At 46.0% G+C, this 13,416-nt stretch overlaps 1 protein-coding gene across 10 annotated transcripts in view; it reads left to right on the forward strand.

Moving 5' to 3' along the window:
- Positions 1 to 13,416, forward strand: part of LOC116314196 (disks large homolog 1-like) — a 104,520-nt gene that overhangs the window by 80,627 nt on the left and 10,477 nt on the right. For 6 of the 10 annotated variants that reach the window (XM_039602127.1, XM_039602128.1, XM_039602129.1 and 3 more), the window contains 11 exons: positions 4,811 to 4,906; positions 5,550 to 5,603; positions 6,301 to 6,351; positions 7,383 to 7,507; positions 8,280 to 8,449; positions 8,927 to 9,063; positions 10,070 to 10,214; positions 11,957 to 12,086; positions 12,324 to 12,480; positions 12,698 to 12,800; positions 13,258 to 13,372. In XM_039602127.1, coding sequence (XP_039458061.1) covers positions 4,811 to 4,906; positions 5,550 to 5,603; positions 6,301 to 6,351; positions 7,383 to 7,507; positions 8,280 to 8,449; positions 8,927 to 9,063; positions 10,070 to 10,214; positions 11,957 to 12,086; positions 12,324 to 12,480; positions 12,698 to 12,800; positions 13,258 to 13,372 — 1,283 coding nt within the window. The remainder of the gene's footprint in view (positions 1 to 4,810; positions 4,907 to 5,549; positions 5,604 to 6,300; positions 6,352 to 7,382; positions 7,508 to 8,279; positions 8,450 to 8,926; positions 9,064 to 10,069; positions 10,215 to 11,956; positions 12,087 to 12,323; positions 12,481 to 12,697; positions 12,801 to 13,257; positions 13,373 to 13,416) is intronic. The other 4 variants (XM_039602131.1, XM_031732143.2, XM_031732144.2 and 1 more) reach the window with 1 other exon arrangement.

The following is a 13,416-nucleotide window of genomic DNA, read 5'->3' on the forward strand; positions in this document are numbered from 1 at the left end:
CCTCATTTACTGAAAGCAGGACATAGATTCGCTGTAATAAACCAGCAGGGGGAGACACCTCTGACCTTGGTTAAGACTCTGCTGATGAGTTCATGGTTTCAGGCTCCAGTTTCGTGTCCTGTTGAATAAAACGCGGTGCTCGTGTTGGAGATGAAGGACCATTAAAGTTAAAAGGACCACAACGGGATATTTAGGGCGGGGCTACCACGTGATTGACTGAAAGTCAAGATGGGGAAAATGGTCAGCTTGAGGCTGTCCATCTTTTGTATACAGACTATGATGATAAGTTTGGGGTCGTGTGGAAAAGATGTCGTCAGGTAAAATCATCAACTGTAAAATGCTCTGAGAGAAAAAAGGAAAAATAATAATTATGGTGTAATTTTATAAACTCCAGGTGGGCTCAGCTGTGTTAATGATATTTATACTGAAGTAGGGCAGGGCCATATGGCCAAAAATATATATCACGATATATATTTGAAAATTTGCGATAACGATATAACTGACGATATAATTTCTGCGAGACAAAATACAACTCCACAACTTTACTAGCGCAAAAAACCCATCCATTTATTTTACTTAAACAAGCAGCTATTTTTTTATGTGCATTAAATAGAGGTGGGAATCACCATACATCCCACGATACGATACTATCACAATACTTAACGCACGATACGATATTATTGCAATTTTTTAAAAATATTTTGCGATATTCAGATTCTGTACATAAAGGTAAACTTTATCAATATTCATTTTATCTAATAACAAGTCTCACACTCAGTCTTTCTCTCATTTCAGTCAGTTTTATTGTTGACAAACTGAACGGTTTGTATTACAGTCTAGTCCAGCTTAACTGAATGCAACCATCTGGTACAATTATAGCTATTCTGAACTATGCAATTTGTGAAAACTATGCAGCCCCTTCAGCAACTGAAGAATTTGAAAGTAAATTAAAATAAAATATTATTTTACATTAAATAAAAAAGTTTTAAACTTAATTAAAATAAAACATGTCTTAAATTAAAATAAGCAAACTCATGTTTATTGCTGCCATAAAAAAAGTTAAACACATTTGGACAGAGAAGGAATGTCAGGACTCTTGCTCAGAAAAAGGAGCTGATCAACATGCTCTGAAGTCAGAGCATGTTCCAGTCCACAAAAACTTCTTTTGTAACAAAATATTGATTTCTGTTGTCCCTGTATCGATATATTATTAGCAAACAAAATATCACGATACTACACAGTATCGATTTTTTCCCCCACCCCTAGCATTAAAGCTATATAAACATTTAACAGTGCAAATGCAAATTCCTTGCTGAAAGTTTAACCAAAAGGCATTTCCAGTAGAAATGGGCTGACATATCCTGAGCATAACCATGTATAATATCCACTGAAGTTAAAAAGAGGTGCTTTGCAACATTAAACTGCAGTGTGCCAAATAAAAAAGTCAAATACATATTTTTCAGACCATAAGGTGCACGGGATTATAAGGCAGATTAAGCGAAACAAAGCAGTCAGATGAATCAAACTTTATTCAACTCATTCTTCTTGCTTCCTCCACTTCTGTACCATTGATTCATTAATGCTGTATTCTATCACAGCTGCTCTATTCCCATGTTGTTGCAGTATATTAATGACTAACCTGGTATTGTGGATGGATTATCTCAGTTCTTCTCCTGACTGAAGTTTGGTCCGTTTACAGCATCCTGCCATGCGATTGCATTTGTCCCTAACCATCAGGAACCCTCACGTTAACTTTTATCGAGTGGAAAACAGTTAGCGTTCATCCTCCAGCTTCACTGTTTGTTATGCTAACATAGCTGTGTCGCTAGCGATCACGTAGCACATCATTATATACCAGCTAGCCCAACTTCAGTAACCCTACAAACGTCACTGCTGTTTAGTTTCCCGTCTTCATTTATGTTGGAAGTGATAGCAGAGCTGTACGTTTGAATTTTTTCAGAAATCTCTCAGTCAGAACATGCTATATCATGTTTAGGTAACTAGCAAAACTAGCGAGCTAACTTCCGCTAACTTCCTGCTAGCTTCTAACTCCGTTAAATGTAATAAATTCTGTTTTCATGGATGTCTGGATGTTAAACATCATAGCTACACCTGGTAAAGCAGCAATGCTGATCGTTTTATTAAAGATGAAAGAATTTAGACAGTTTTAAACTCTCAGTGATGTTCGTTTGACTTCGGGACCATAAAGGACGGAGTTTAGGACCCAGATTCCTCCCAGATTTACGAGCACCTTAGTCCGACAAATACGGCAATAACGACGGCCCGCTTGCATGTTCTACAAAAAAATGTGCTTTGTTGTGTATCTGACGGACAAACACCAAACCAGTTCCACATCACTGAAGCTGCACCATTTTTACAAACCAATTCTGGTTCATCTGTTTCACTCAACAATCCACTTTCCCCCTTCTCATTCTCTGTTACCGCCGTGCTTTTTCGGCACTGCGCATGCGTGTTTTACCCATATTCTATCGCGATATTTCATTTTCTTATCGTTGCCTAGCATTGTACCGGTATTACCGTGAACGGTATAATATGGCCCAGCCCTGTACTGAAGGACTGATGTTATGTCAGCGGTGTAAGTTCATCAGGGTCAAACATTTTCAGCTTGGAAACCTGTTTGGTCAATAAATCGATTGACGTATTGGGTGTCTGATTGGTGGTTTTGGTTGTTGTTGTGGATTTGATGGTGTATCATCTGTCACTCTCTGATAGATGAAATCATAACCTCTGCCCTCTCGGTGTGTTGCTGCGTTTGTTAAACCAGTTTTGTGTCTTTTGGGAGTAATTAAGCCTCATTGTCAGCAGCTTTCCGGCGAGCAGCGCCGCAGAAGTAGGGCTGGCGGATCAATGCGGTCGATGTGCGGGGCTAATTTTAGCGGCTGTTGGTTTTCCATGGGCTCCGGGTTCTGCTGCTGCAGCACAACAATTAAGCCTCTTGGAAACGCAGCGGCGCTTCCTGCCAGCAGCTTCACAAGGTCCTGCTGTTGCATAACAGAGGTCACAGCGGTGAGGGCCGCCACTCGCTCCTCTGTGATGGTTTCATGTGCACACAGCAGGCCTTTGGAAGGTGCACGCAGGGGTGTTAAATTTAAATGTAGAAGTGAAAGAAAAAATATCTTTGACTGAAACAGGAAACAGAAAAAAGATCTCAGAAATCCTGTTTTTAATTCATGGCTTTTTGAAATTTCTAGAAACAAACCCTGATTTCATCCACTAACCTCAAACACTGTCACACACATGCATCACGCATGCACATATTTATGGGTTGTGTCTGAACAGTATACAAAGGTTTTATTTTGTGTATTTTGATTCTTAGTAGATGAATAAACAACAGCATGGCTGCAGTATAAAGACGATCCACTCTGACCTGTTGGGGTCTCAGAACTTATCCTGCAGACTTTTAAAGGCTGTTTGTTTCTCGAGCTGAAACTCATGAGTGAAGCTGCTGCCGGTGTGGCGTTCATGGGCAGATTGTGCTGAGGCTGCTGCTGTCGGGGAGCGCTGGTGCTAGTTAGAGTTAGCTTGTTCTGCAGTGTTCAGGTCAAAAACAACATCCAAATGTCAGATGCTATAGTTCCCCAGGAGCACGTAGCATTGCAATGAGAGGTCTGACGTCTAATACGCAGCACTGGTAAAAACGTCTGCATGTGATTGTCCAGCTGCTGGCTCGTTCAGACCAGTGATGATGTTTCCACTAAAACCAGTTACGAGTTCACCTTTGAATCAAACGCCGAGCCCGTCCATCATGAAATGAAGAGGCTGCTGTGGAGTGAAAAACAAAGCCTGAAGGCGACGCTGGTTATGCTCAACGGCATTTGTGACCAACCATAGAACCACAATAGAAACGTGTTCAGCAGCACACGAGTGAATAAAAAGTATCTCCAGACTGAGTCGGAGCTGAAACTCAACAGCAGCGAGGACGATGCTGTCGTAGTTTTAATGTGGAGCAAAGAGGCGGAGCCATCAGTCGCGTTAGCGATAAAGCTACAGTGACGCTGTAGATGGTAAAGTTAAAGGCGTGTCTTAAATTTGGCAGCTGTGCTGTGTTCAGGTACATTTATTTAACATCGTTTACAGATATTTACTTGTAAACCTGCCAGCTGATCGTTTATTGGAGCGGAATGAAATCGGTCCTCGAGCTCTTTGTTTGATTTTTGGGAGTTGAAGGTGCCTTTAGACGGGGAACGATCAGTGACGTCATAGTGAACATGTGGGTGTGCGGTTTGAGCGCTCCTTTAGCGTCAGTAGAAACTCGGACATGAGGTCGCAGATACAGCTGTGACCTTTGACCTTTGAGGGTCTGTGCCAATGTCATCACTGGCTGTCGGGCTTACAACTCCCAGATTGAAATATCCGCTGCTTTTCAGTAATGACATAAAGGACATCGCCCCCCTGCTGAGGCTGTACCGAGGGACTGAGGATTTACCCACACACACACACACACACACACACACACACACACACACACACACACACACACACACACACACACACAAACACACACAGAGGAGAGATGGCTTTAATCCTCAGAGCAGCAGATGGGCGAGTTTGCCACATCAGGATCGTCAGGTGTCACTCACAAGGTGACCTCCTGTGATTGGCCGACCTCTCTGACACTTGGCGGTCCTTGTCTGTCAAACTCCTCCCATCTGGCACCTTGGCTCGACCTAAACGAACGCCCCCTATCAGTCAGCATGCACATAGACATATACATCCTCTCCTCCTCCTCCTCCTTCACCGGCTGTTCATCTATGTCTAACCTTTGACCCCTCACCATGCTATTGTTCAGCAGGCCGAGGCCGCCCCGCCTTCCTCACCCATAATCCCCGTGATCCCAATCTCGCCAATCCCAGCCGAGACCACCGCCATCCCTCCAACGTCACAGGTCTCCTTTTTTTGTTCCTTTTTGACTTTCCTCCTCTCCTTCCTCTCTGCTCCATCCCTCCATCCTTCCCTCCTTCCATCCTCACTTCCCTCCTCGCTCATTTGGCTCTCCGCCTTTCTGTCGAGTTGGGTTTTCCGTGTCGGCCGTCCAGCTGTGGCGCTGATGAAGTGAGCAGATTAGAGATAGAAACAGCGGGAGGAATGCCACGCTCCCCCCGTTTGACTTTTCAGAGCCCATCTGGCTCCTCCCGGGCGAGCGAGCGAGGAGGGAGAGTTAGAGTAGACGAGGAAGACGAGGTGAAGGAGCAGCTTCTCCCCTCCTGCACGACTGGATTTGATTGATTTTCTTGATTTGTTTCTTCTTTTAAGGCTTCATGCTTCAGAACTGCATCTTCTGCAGCGTGAAGCGCCACCATGTACGTACCGCTCGTGCTCGCTAATCTGTGCTCAAATCCTCGGGCTTCCTGTTTTAGCATCATGAGGAGAGTTAGTCTTTTAGCAGCTGCGCGGCGGCCGACCCGGGCGCAGTGTGGGGTGTGATCGGAGGGGTGGAGGTTCAGGGGGCTTTCTTTATTGTGAGGGTGTTTGTAGGGTGGAGATGTTTTTCCTCTGTGATGTTCTGACGTGTCTCCTCGTCTCTGCAGGCCAATCCTCCGCCTGTGGTGGTCAACGCAGACAGCCTGGACACACCTCCATACGTGAGTGCTGCTCATTTCTGAATGGATGCATGAGTGACGGATGGATAGATTGGAAGATGATGACAGATGCATGAAGGGATGATACGTGTGTTGATGATTTTATGGATAAAAGATGGAGTCATGGGTGGGTGGGTAGATCCACAGACAATGGATGCAGGACTCTGTGGATCTGCAGATGTTTGGTAACTCCATCTTCACCGTGGGTCCAGCTGGAGCCTCACCTGCCTAGCATTGGACCCGTCTTTATTAAATTGATGTTTGCCTCCGGTGGACTCGGGCTGCTGTCAGCACGGCGTCGCTTCAGTTTCACCTGACGGGGAGAAATATTTGAAGAAGCATCTGCTTCGCTCTCCTCTCCCCACATCAGTTCAGAGTTCAGTGCTGCAGCACGTTTCTGTTAATTGGATGGTTTAAAGGAAATGTGTCAGATCAGAGTCGGTGAGTGAAGCTGTGGGCAGACGGCTGCGTCACACGAACCTTGAACTTCAGGTTTAAGAGTAGAAAATAAAAACTCTTCAGTTCTCCGAGGTTAGACGTGAGCCTGAGGAGCAGGAGGAGGCTCAGTTAAACCCTGGACTCAGTGAAGTGTTTCTAATGAAGTACAGGAGAGTCTGTGTTCTATTAACGCGTTTGCTTCCTATAAACTGCTGCTGGGAGGAGCCGACAGGTGAGCTGATACCTGTGTGTGTGTTTGCAGGTGAATGGGACGGAGGCTGATTATGAGTACGAGGAGATCACGCTGGAGCGGGTAAGCTGCCTTTCCTTTTTACTTCCCTGTGAGTGACAGCCGTGCTGCTCGCCGCCAGAGCCGCCGTATCTCCGTCGCGTCTTTACAAGCCACATAAACGAGCCGCGGTCTATGACTCAGAGGACAAGCGACCCGCCGCCTGATGCTCTCTGTTTGACTTTGAGGCGCTGCTTTCATGGACCTCTGATGCAGGACCGACGGCTGCCTGCACCAAACCTCTCGACAGTCTGAGATTTTGGGGGAAACGAGGACGTAATGAATGAACCAGATTCTGTTAAACAAAGCAAAAGTTTCTGATCCTGTCGCACAAACAGTTTCTCTTTAATCAGCTCTGTTTTAATCCTCCTCGCTGCCTCTGGTATTATCCTCCACATTGTTACCGTCTTCCTCCTTTTTTCTTGTCCTAATTTTGCTCCTTTAAGTGCAAATTAGTAGTGCAGCTTTAAAAAAGTCTCACAGGGTCTGCCTGTCATTCTGTCTGCGGTCTAACCGGCCTCGGTGTTGTTTTTATCATCAGAACCAAAATGTTTCCACACATGAAACAAACTGAATCTGATGCCCGTTCACAGCAGTGAACACGCCGGATGTCCACCGCGGCAGGAACCAGTCATTCTACACAATAACTGCACATTTATAAAATTTCAGTGTAGAACGACATTTGAACCAGTGAAGGTAAAAACAAAAAACACTTTTAAGACGAAAATGTTTAACGGCGCCTCGGAGCCGGTGCACACTCTCAGGTTCTGGATGTTTGCTGATGTTATCTGATTGGTGCAAACTCGTGCTGGGTGATTCGCGTAGCGGAATCTGCAGACGTGTTCATGCTTCGTTGTTCCAGCTGTCACTTCTGCTCCTCTTGGCTGCGGTTCGAGGTTTTCCAACACGGCGTCAAACTTCAGTCGTCACTGATCAGCAGCATCGTCGCTCTGTCGTCGGCTTTTATTGTGAAGCGCTGGCAGGAAGTGTGAAACCTGAGCGTGCTCACAGACGCGGATCGTTACTATTAACACTGTGATCACTGTGGTTTCCAGGGAAACTCGGGGCTGGGCTTCAGCATTGCAGGCGGCACCGACAACCCTCACATCGGTGAAGACCCCAGCATCTTCATCACCAAAGTGATCCCCGGAGGAGCAGCAGCGCAGGATGGACGGCTCAGGTGAGGCAGCAGGAAACTGTTTGTTGGTGAAGGAGGTGTGACTGATGTCTGAGCGGAGGCTTTCTCCTCACTCACAAACATGTCGTCCATTTTTGATCCCTCGGTCACGTCAGTAGCAGAGGGCGCAGATTTTTTTTTAAACTGCTGACCTGAAACTGAAAAACCAACATATCCTACAACACCCAGAATGCTTTGCAGCAGTTCCTTCCATGCTGCTGCTGCTTTAGAGCGTAGCTGCTGTGGAGGACAGGCTGTTAAGCTGATCAGGGAGCAGTTAGTGGGGACAGAGGGAACAACGTGTGACTCACACAGGTTTCTAACATTAACTTTTCTAAGATCACAAACTTTATTAGCTTTCACTTTTTACCGGCTCAGCTGTCCGGTCAGCTTGAAGCTGGCCTGACGGATTCGGCCTCGTATAAAAACACATGCAGTGAGAGAAGGACCTCTGAGACCTGTGAACTGTCCCTTTAAACGCCTCGGTCTGCAGTCAGAGGTGGTGTCCTCACAGCCGGACCCCCGCTGTGTCCTGCAGCCTTTCATGGCTCATTCATAATGCAGAGTCTGTCACACCTGATCCAGGTGATGATGATGGTGAGGACGAAGAGTACAGCCTCAGGTTTCCTTTAAACTGTTTGGAAGTTTGGATCCGTAGTTTGGCTCTACTTCGTGCTTTAACTCGAATAAATGAAAGAATAAAATCTGTGACATCATCAGTTTCTATTGAAGGAGGTGATCTGACTGACAGCGGGGTGTTCACGCTCTGTTTCAGGGTCAATGACGTCATCCTGAGAGTCAACGAGGTGGATGTTCGGGATGTGACCCACAGCCGAGCCGTGGAGGCGCTGAAGGAGGCGGGATCTCTGGTCCGACTCTACGTCCGCAGGAGGAAACCCGTCTCAGAGAAAGTGATGGAGATCAAGCTGGTGAAAGGACCCAAAGGTAGCGCAAAGGCTTAAACTGTGTCTGTGCTCAGATCAGGCGCCCTGATCACACATTATTAAATGTGTGAGTGTTCCTAATGTTTTGGCTCATGGCTGCAGCTCCGTGCAGATGGCGTGGATGTGTGTCGGCCGTGTTGCTGGATTGTCTCCGCTTGCTGAGGAGCTTTATTGAAATCCCCGCGGGCCTCATGATTATTCAGACGAGGAGCCCGGCTCAAGAACAAAGCCTCAGTTTCCACGGAAACATCCTGAAATATGCTTCTGTGCATTTGTGTGTCCTGATTTGTTCCCATGTTAAACCAGCAGCAGCGCGTTTCGGGGGGTGGTTGTTATTTAAAGTCTCGCCGTTTGTCCCCGTGAAGGATGCTCAGGCGTCGGAGCTGGACTCCAGAGTTTGAGGGGTTTTTTCCCAGAATGCTTCAGGGTTTTCCCGTCTGATCACCCTGCACCCTCCTTCTGGTTCTTTGTGTTGCAGGTCTCGGCTTCAGTATAGCGGGCGGCGTGGGGAACCAGCACATCCCCGGCGACAACAGCATCTACGTCACCAAGATCATCGAAGGCGGAGCGGCTCATAAAGACGGGCGGCTGCAGATTGGAGACAAACTGCTGGCTGTAAGGATCAACCCGGTTCAAACACGAGAAATCCACATCAGACCAATTGTTTATTTACACCACAGCTAAAAACTAAAACTGTAAACACGAGAAAGTCAAACAGGCGAATTACAAACATTCAGTACAATAAAATAATTAAGAAAAGCTCTGATGACATTATTTGTGAAACCTCTAATAAAGACTCAAATTTGAAACCAGTAAAATTAGAAATAATAATAAGAAAATAACAGACAGGCTAAAAATTATGACATGATATGAAGTAACTGCAGGAAAGAAATAATAGAAGTAAAATAGACGACTAAAAGTAAAAAACAAAAATAGACCAGTAAAAAAATCAATAGACACACAAGACAGAATACTATATTTGAAAAAAGAAGCTTAGCACAATTAGAAATTAATTAAAATAACAAATGAATGAGCTGTAAGTTAACATAAAATTAACAATAAATAAATAAAATATTTAAAAAAAGAAAAAAATCCCATTAAAGAAAATGTTAATTAAAACCAATATTAGAACAATGAAGCCTGAATTAAATAATAAAAAGAAAACAAAAGAATTACATTATTTTAAAAAAAGGAAAAAAATGAGACTAATAAAAGTTTAAATAAAATAAAATAAAAGGAGGTTAAAAAAGGTCAGTGAGTTAATAATTAAATAAAATAAAGTATTTCTGATAAACAACCAACACATGTATAAATAGTAGAAACAGGTTTCAGTGCTAAAGAACAAATAAAATTTTAGATCCTGCAGTAAAAACAGGAAGTTGCTGAGCAGACGGTGAAGAACTTTTAGAGCACGATGAATATTTCTGAGGTTTTAACAATAAGATTAGGTTTCACCCTTACAACATTTTGTAATTATAACCTTATACAAATGTTTCATTAAGTGAAGACGTGCTGAATCTGCGTTGCAGACGCACTTCACCACAAACTGCCAAACAGCAGACCTTCAGAATAAAAGCACAGGCGTGTCTGACCGCTCCTCTCTCGGTGTCTCCGTGTCCAGGTGAACAGCTCCTGCCTGGAGGAGGTGAGCCACGAACACGCCGTCACTGCCTTGAAAAACACTCCCGACGTGGTCTACTTGAAAGTGGCTAAACCCAACAGTGTCTTCATGAACGACAGCTTCGCTCCGCCCGACCTCACCAACTGTGAGTCCAAACACACACACCTGTGATAGAAACCTCACCACTAAAGTTTGCTTCTGTGTTTGCACCGAGCTGAGGAAAGAAACGTTTTGATGTTTTAATGCTGCTGTCGCATTTCAGTTTGTTCTGGAATTCAGGCTTCCAGAAACAGTTGGAAAATCCATCGTTGAAAACTTCCGTGGACTTTTTATCCTGAATTGTTTTCCGTTTTAAGATCTTCCAGATAAATGAGGTCTCACATAAATCTGCTGACCTGGTTTTGAGTTTAAGGTTTCCCTGTGTGAGTGTGTCAGTTTTCTGGAGTCCAGGCTAATGCTGGTGTGAAAGGTCCGGTCACACGGATCTCCAAACCGAGCCGGCCTGTCCCGGCTGAAGGTTTGTTTGTTTCTCTTGAACGCCGCGGTGGATTTTTCCTCTGACATCGAGCAGATTAGAAGGTCCTGGCTCGTGTGGTCAGGATGACTTTGAGTCTCCGACCCTGAGCCGGTGTTGACCGCTGCAGTCTTTGATGAGGGGCGGGGATGGCGTTCCCAACAGGATTTATCAAACGACATGCCTCAAACTGCAGACGAGGCCGTTTCCTTTAAAACATTTCTCTCTGAACCGGCAGCTTTAGCAGAGATGAAGACGGCCCAGCTCTGAACCGTGTCACGATTATCTTTCTTTTTAGATATCTCACTTCGCTGCAAATTACAGGAAGCACACTGAAAACTGTAATACTGCAGGACAAACCTGCATCCCGGAGACTTGAAGCTGGCACCGAGCTGTTGAGGACATGCCAAAGAAGGAAACACCCCTCAGAGATGCGGAGCGTCAGACTCCTCGGCTATAGAGATGAGCCGTATGGTCGAGTTCTGAGCAGCTGTGGAGGATCCGGAGACTCGGAGAGACTGATGGGAACGCACAGGAAGACACGGAGGCTGCAGAAAGTGTTGCATGTTGAGTTGAAATCCTTAAATCTAAAACAGACTCTGAGCCGAGCAGGCTGGTGCTGGTTTGAAGCCCGTCTGCCAAATGAGGAACCGAGCACAAAATATCCGATTATGAGTCGCGAAAGAACGATGTTTGACAGCTCGGCTCTCACAAACGTCATCAGGTGCCTCAACTCATCCATGTGAAACACAGACTCCCTAAAACTGAGTGTTTCCTCCACCCTTGTCCTGACAGCTATGATTCAAATTATATCTGAAGTTTGGGCCACAGTCGATCAGCTGTTCAGCTTCTGAGTTTGTGTCTAAACCGACGGAGCAGCCGAACCCTTTCATGAGTTGTGGATCAATGACGCCCTTCGTCTCCTGCAGTGACATAAAACCATCGCTCTGTTAATTACGCAGTGACGTTATTTGTTTAACCTCCTGAAGTCTCCAGGGGAGTGTCCTGTTTGTTGAGAGAACAGTTTCCAATCAGATGAACATCAAACTTTAAAATGAAGACAAATGTAAACTATTTTCAGGTTTCATGCTCTCGGTGCTCTGCTGCTGTCACAGATCATAATAAACGTAACGCGGTTACAGCTGATCTTCAGCAGAAATCTTCATTTTAAAAAATGTGACAGGGTTGAGTTTGGAGGTTGTTGTTTATCTGCTCGCTGGTGTCGTTTACGACCCCCCTCGACTGCTCCCGGTTTCAGCCAATCAGGTGGTAACAGGAGCCGGACAGGTGAGCAGATGCAGCAGCTCAGCGTCAGACACACGGCGGCTGTGTTCAGACTGGTTTTAATGGTTTTCTCTTTCTTTCTCTTCCAGCGTACTCCCAGCGCATGGAGAACCATATCAGCCCCCCCAACTTCCTGGGTCAGCCCCTCCCTCCGCCAGCGTCCTCGGGGCGTTACTCTCCGACCCCGAAGAGCACGCTGGGAGATGATGACGTCACCCGGTAAGAACAGAAACACTCGCCTGCACACACACACCTTTAAAAATGAAACGTTCAGATTTCAGTGTTTTTGTAAGTGTAACTGAACCACAGCTGCTGCGCCCTCTGCTGGTGCACACCTGCAGTTACACCCTCCGCCTGCGTCCCCGCTGTCGGTCATAAAACACACCTGCAGAGTCTGTGTGGGACCCTGCTCACATGACTTCAGCTGATTGACGGCTGCCGTGTTTGCTCCTGCAGGGAGCCGAGGAAGGTGGTGCTTCATAGAGGAGCGACGGGACTAGGCTTCAACATCGTGGGCGGGGAGGATGGCGAGGGGATCTTCATCTCCTTCATCCTCGCCGGAGGACCTGCTGACCTCAGCGGAGAGCTGAGGAAAGGAGACCGACTCGTCTCCGTACGTAACAACACGTTAAACTCAGAGATCAACAACTTAAACCAGAGTGTCTGTCTGAGTGATGAGTCGCTGCAGGTCGCTCGCTACACGCGAGCAAACGCGCTGTTGACTTTCAAATTAAAAGTTGCACCTTTAGAAAAGTGTTGGATCAGACTGAGCCGCTCGTTTCCCCGATTGAGTCGTCGTTCCGCGTCTGACGTTGTTTTTGTGTTTTCAGGTGAACGGCGTGGACCTCCGTAACGCCACCCACGAACAGGCCGCCGCCGCCCTGAAGAACGCCGGGCAGACAGTGACCATCGTCGCCCACTACAGACCAGAAGGTGGGACAGCAGGACGCACCTGCAGGATCACATGACTCCTCCTGCGGAGGTCACAGGAGGAGAGCTGCTGAGGTTTAAACGATCTAACAAGTTCCAGCAGCAGCTCAAATAAATAAAAATAACTGCATTTAAATATATTAACAGTCAGGTGTGAACAGGAAAGGGAACAAATCCTCTGATTTTAGCAGCTGGTCTCAGAATATTTGGCTGTTTGATTATTTTTACTTACAAATGATTGATTATGAATCCAGCTGTTCACAGATGTTTCAGATGTTTCAGCTCTGATCTTTGTGCGAAACTGAAACCAGCAGTTATCTCCGATTTTACCAGAGAAACAGTCCAGTTTAAAAAGTTTCAGTTTCTGTTTGGCTTCATAAAAATCCTCTGTAGAGACTCTAACATGTTTCTGTAATTTCCTGTGACCTCTGACCCCTGGATGACCTCTGTGTCCGCTCAGAGTACAGCCGGTTTGAGGCAAAGATCCACGACCTGAGGGAGCAGATGATGAACAGCAGCATCAGCTCGGGCTCTGGGTCTCTGCGGACGAGTCAGAAGAGGTCGTTGTACGTCAGGTAGGCCTAAAGCGTGGAAGGCGCTCGCGTGCTGACGTCCTGTG

The sequence above is a fragment of the Oreochromis aureus genome, linkage group 18 (genome assembly GCF_013358895.1).
Source record: "Oreochromis aureus strain Israel breed Guangdong linkage group 18, ZZ_aureus, whole genome shotgun sequence".
Taxonomy (NCBI): Eukaryota; Metazoa; Chordata; class Actinopteri; order Cichliformes; family Cichlidae; genus Oreochromis; species Oreochromis aureus.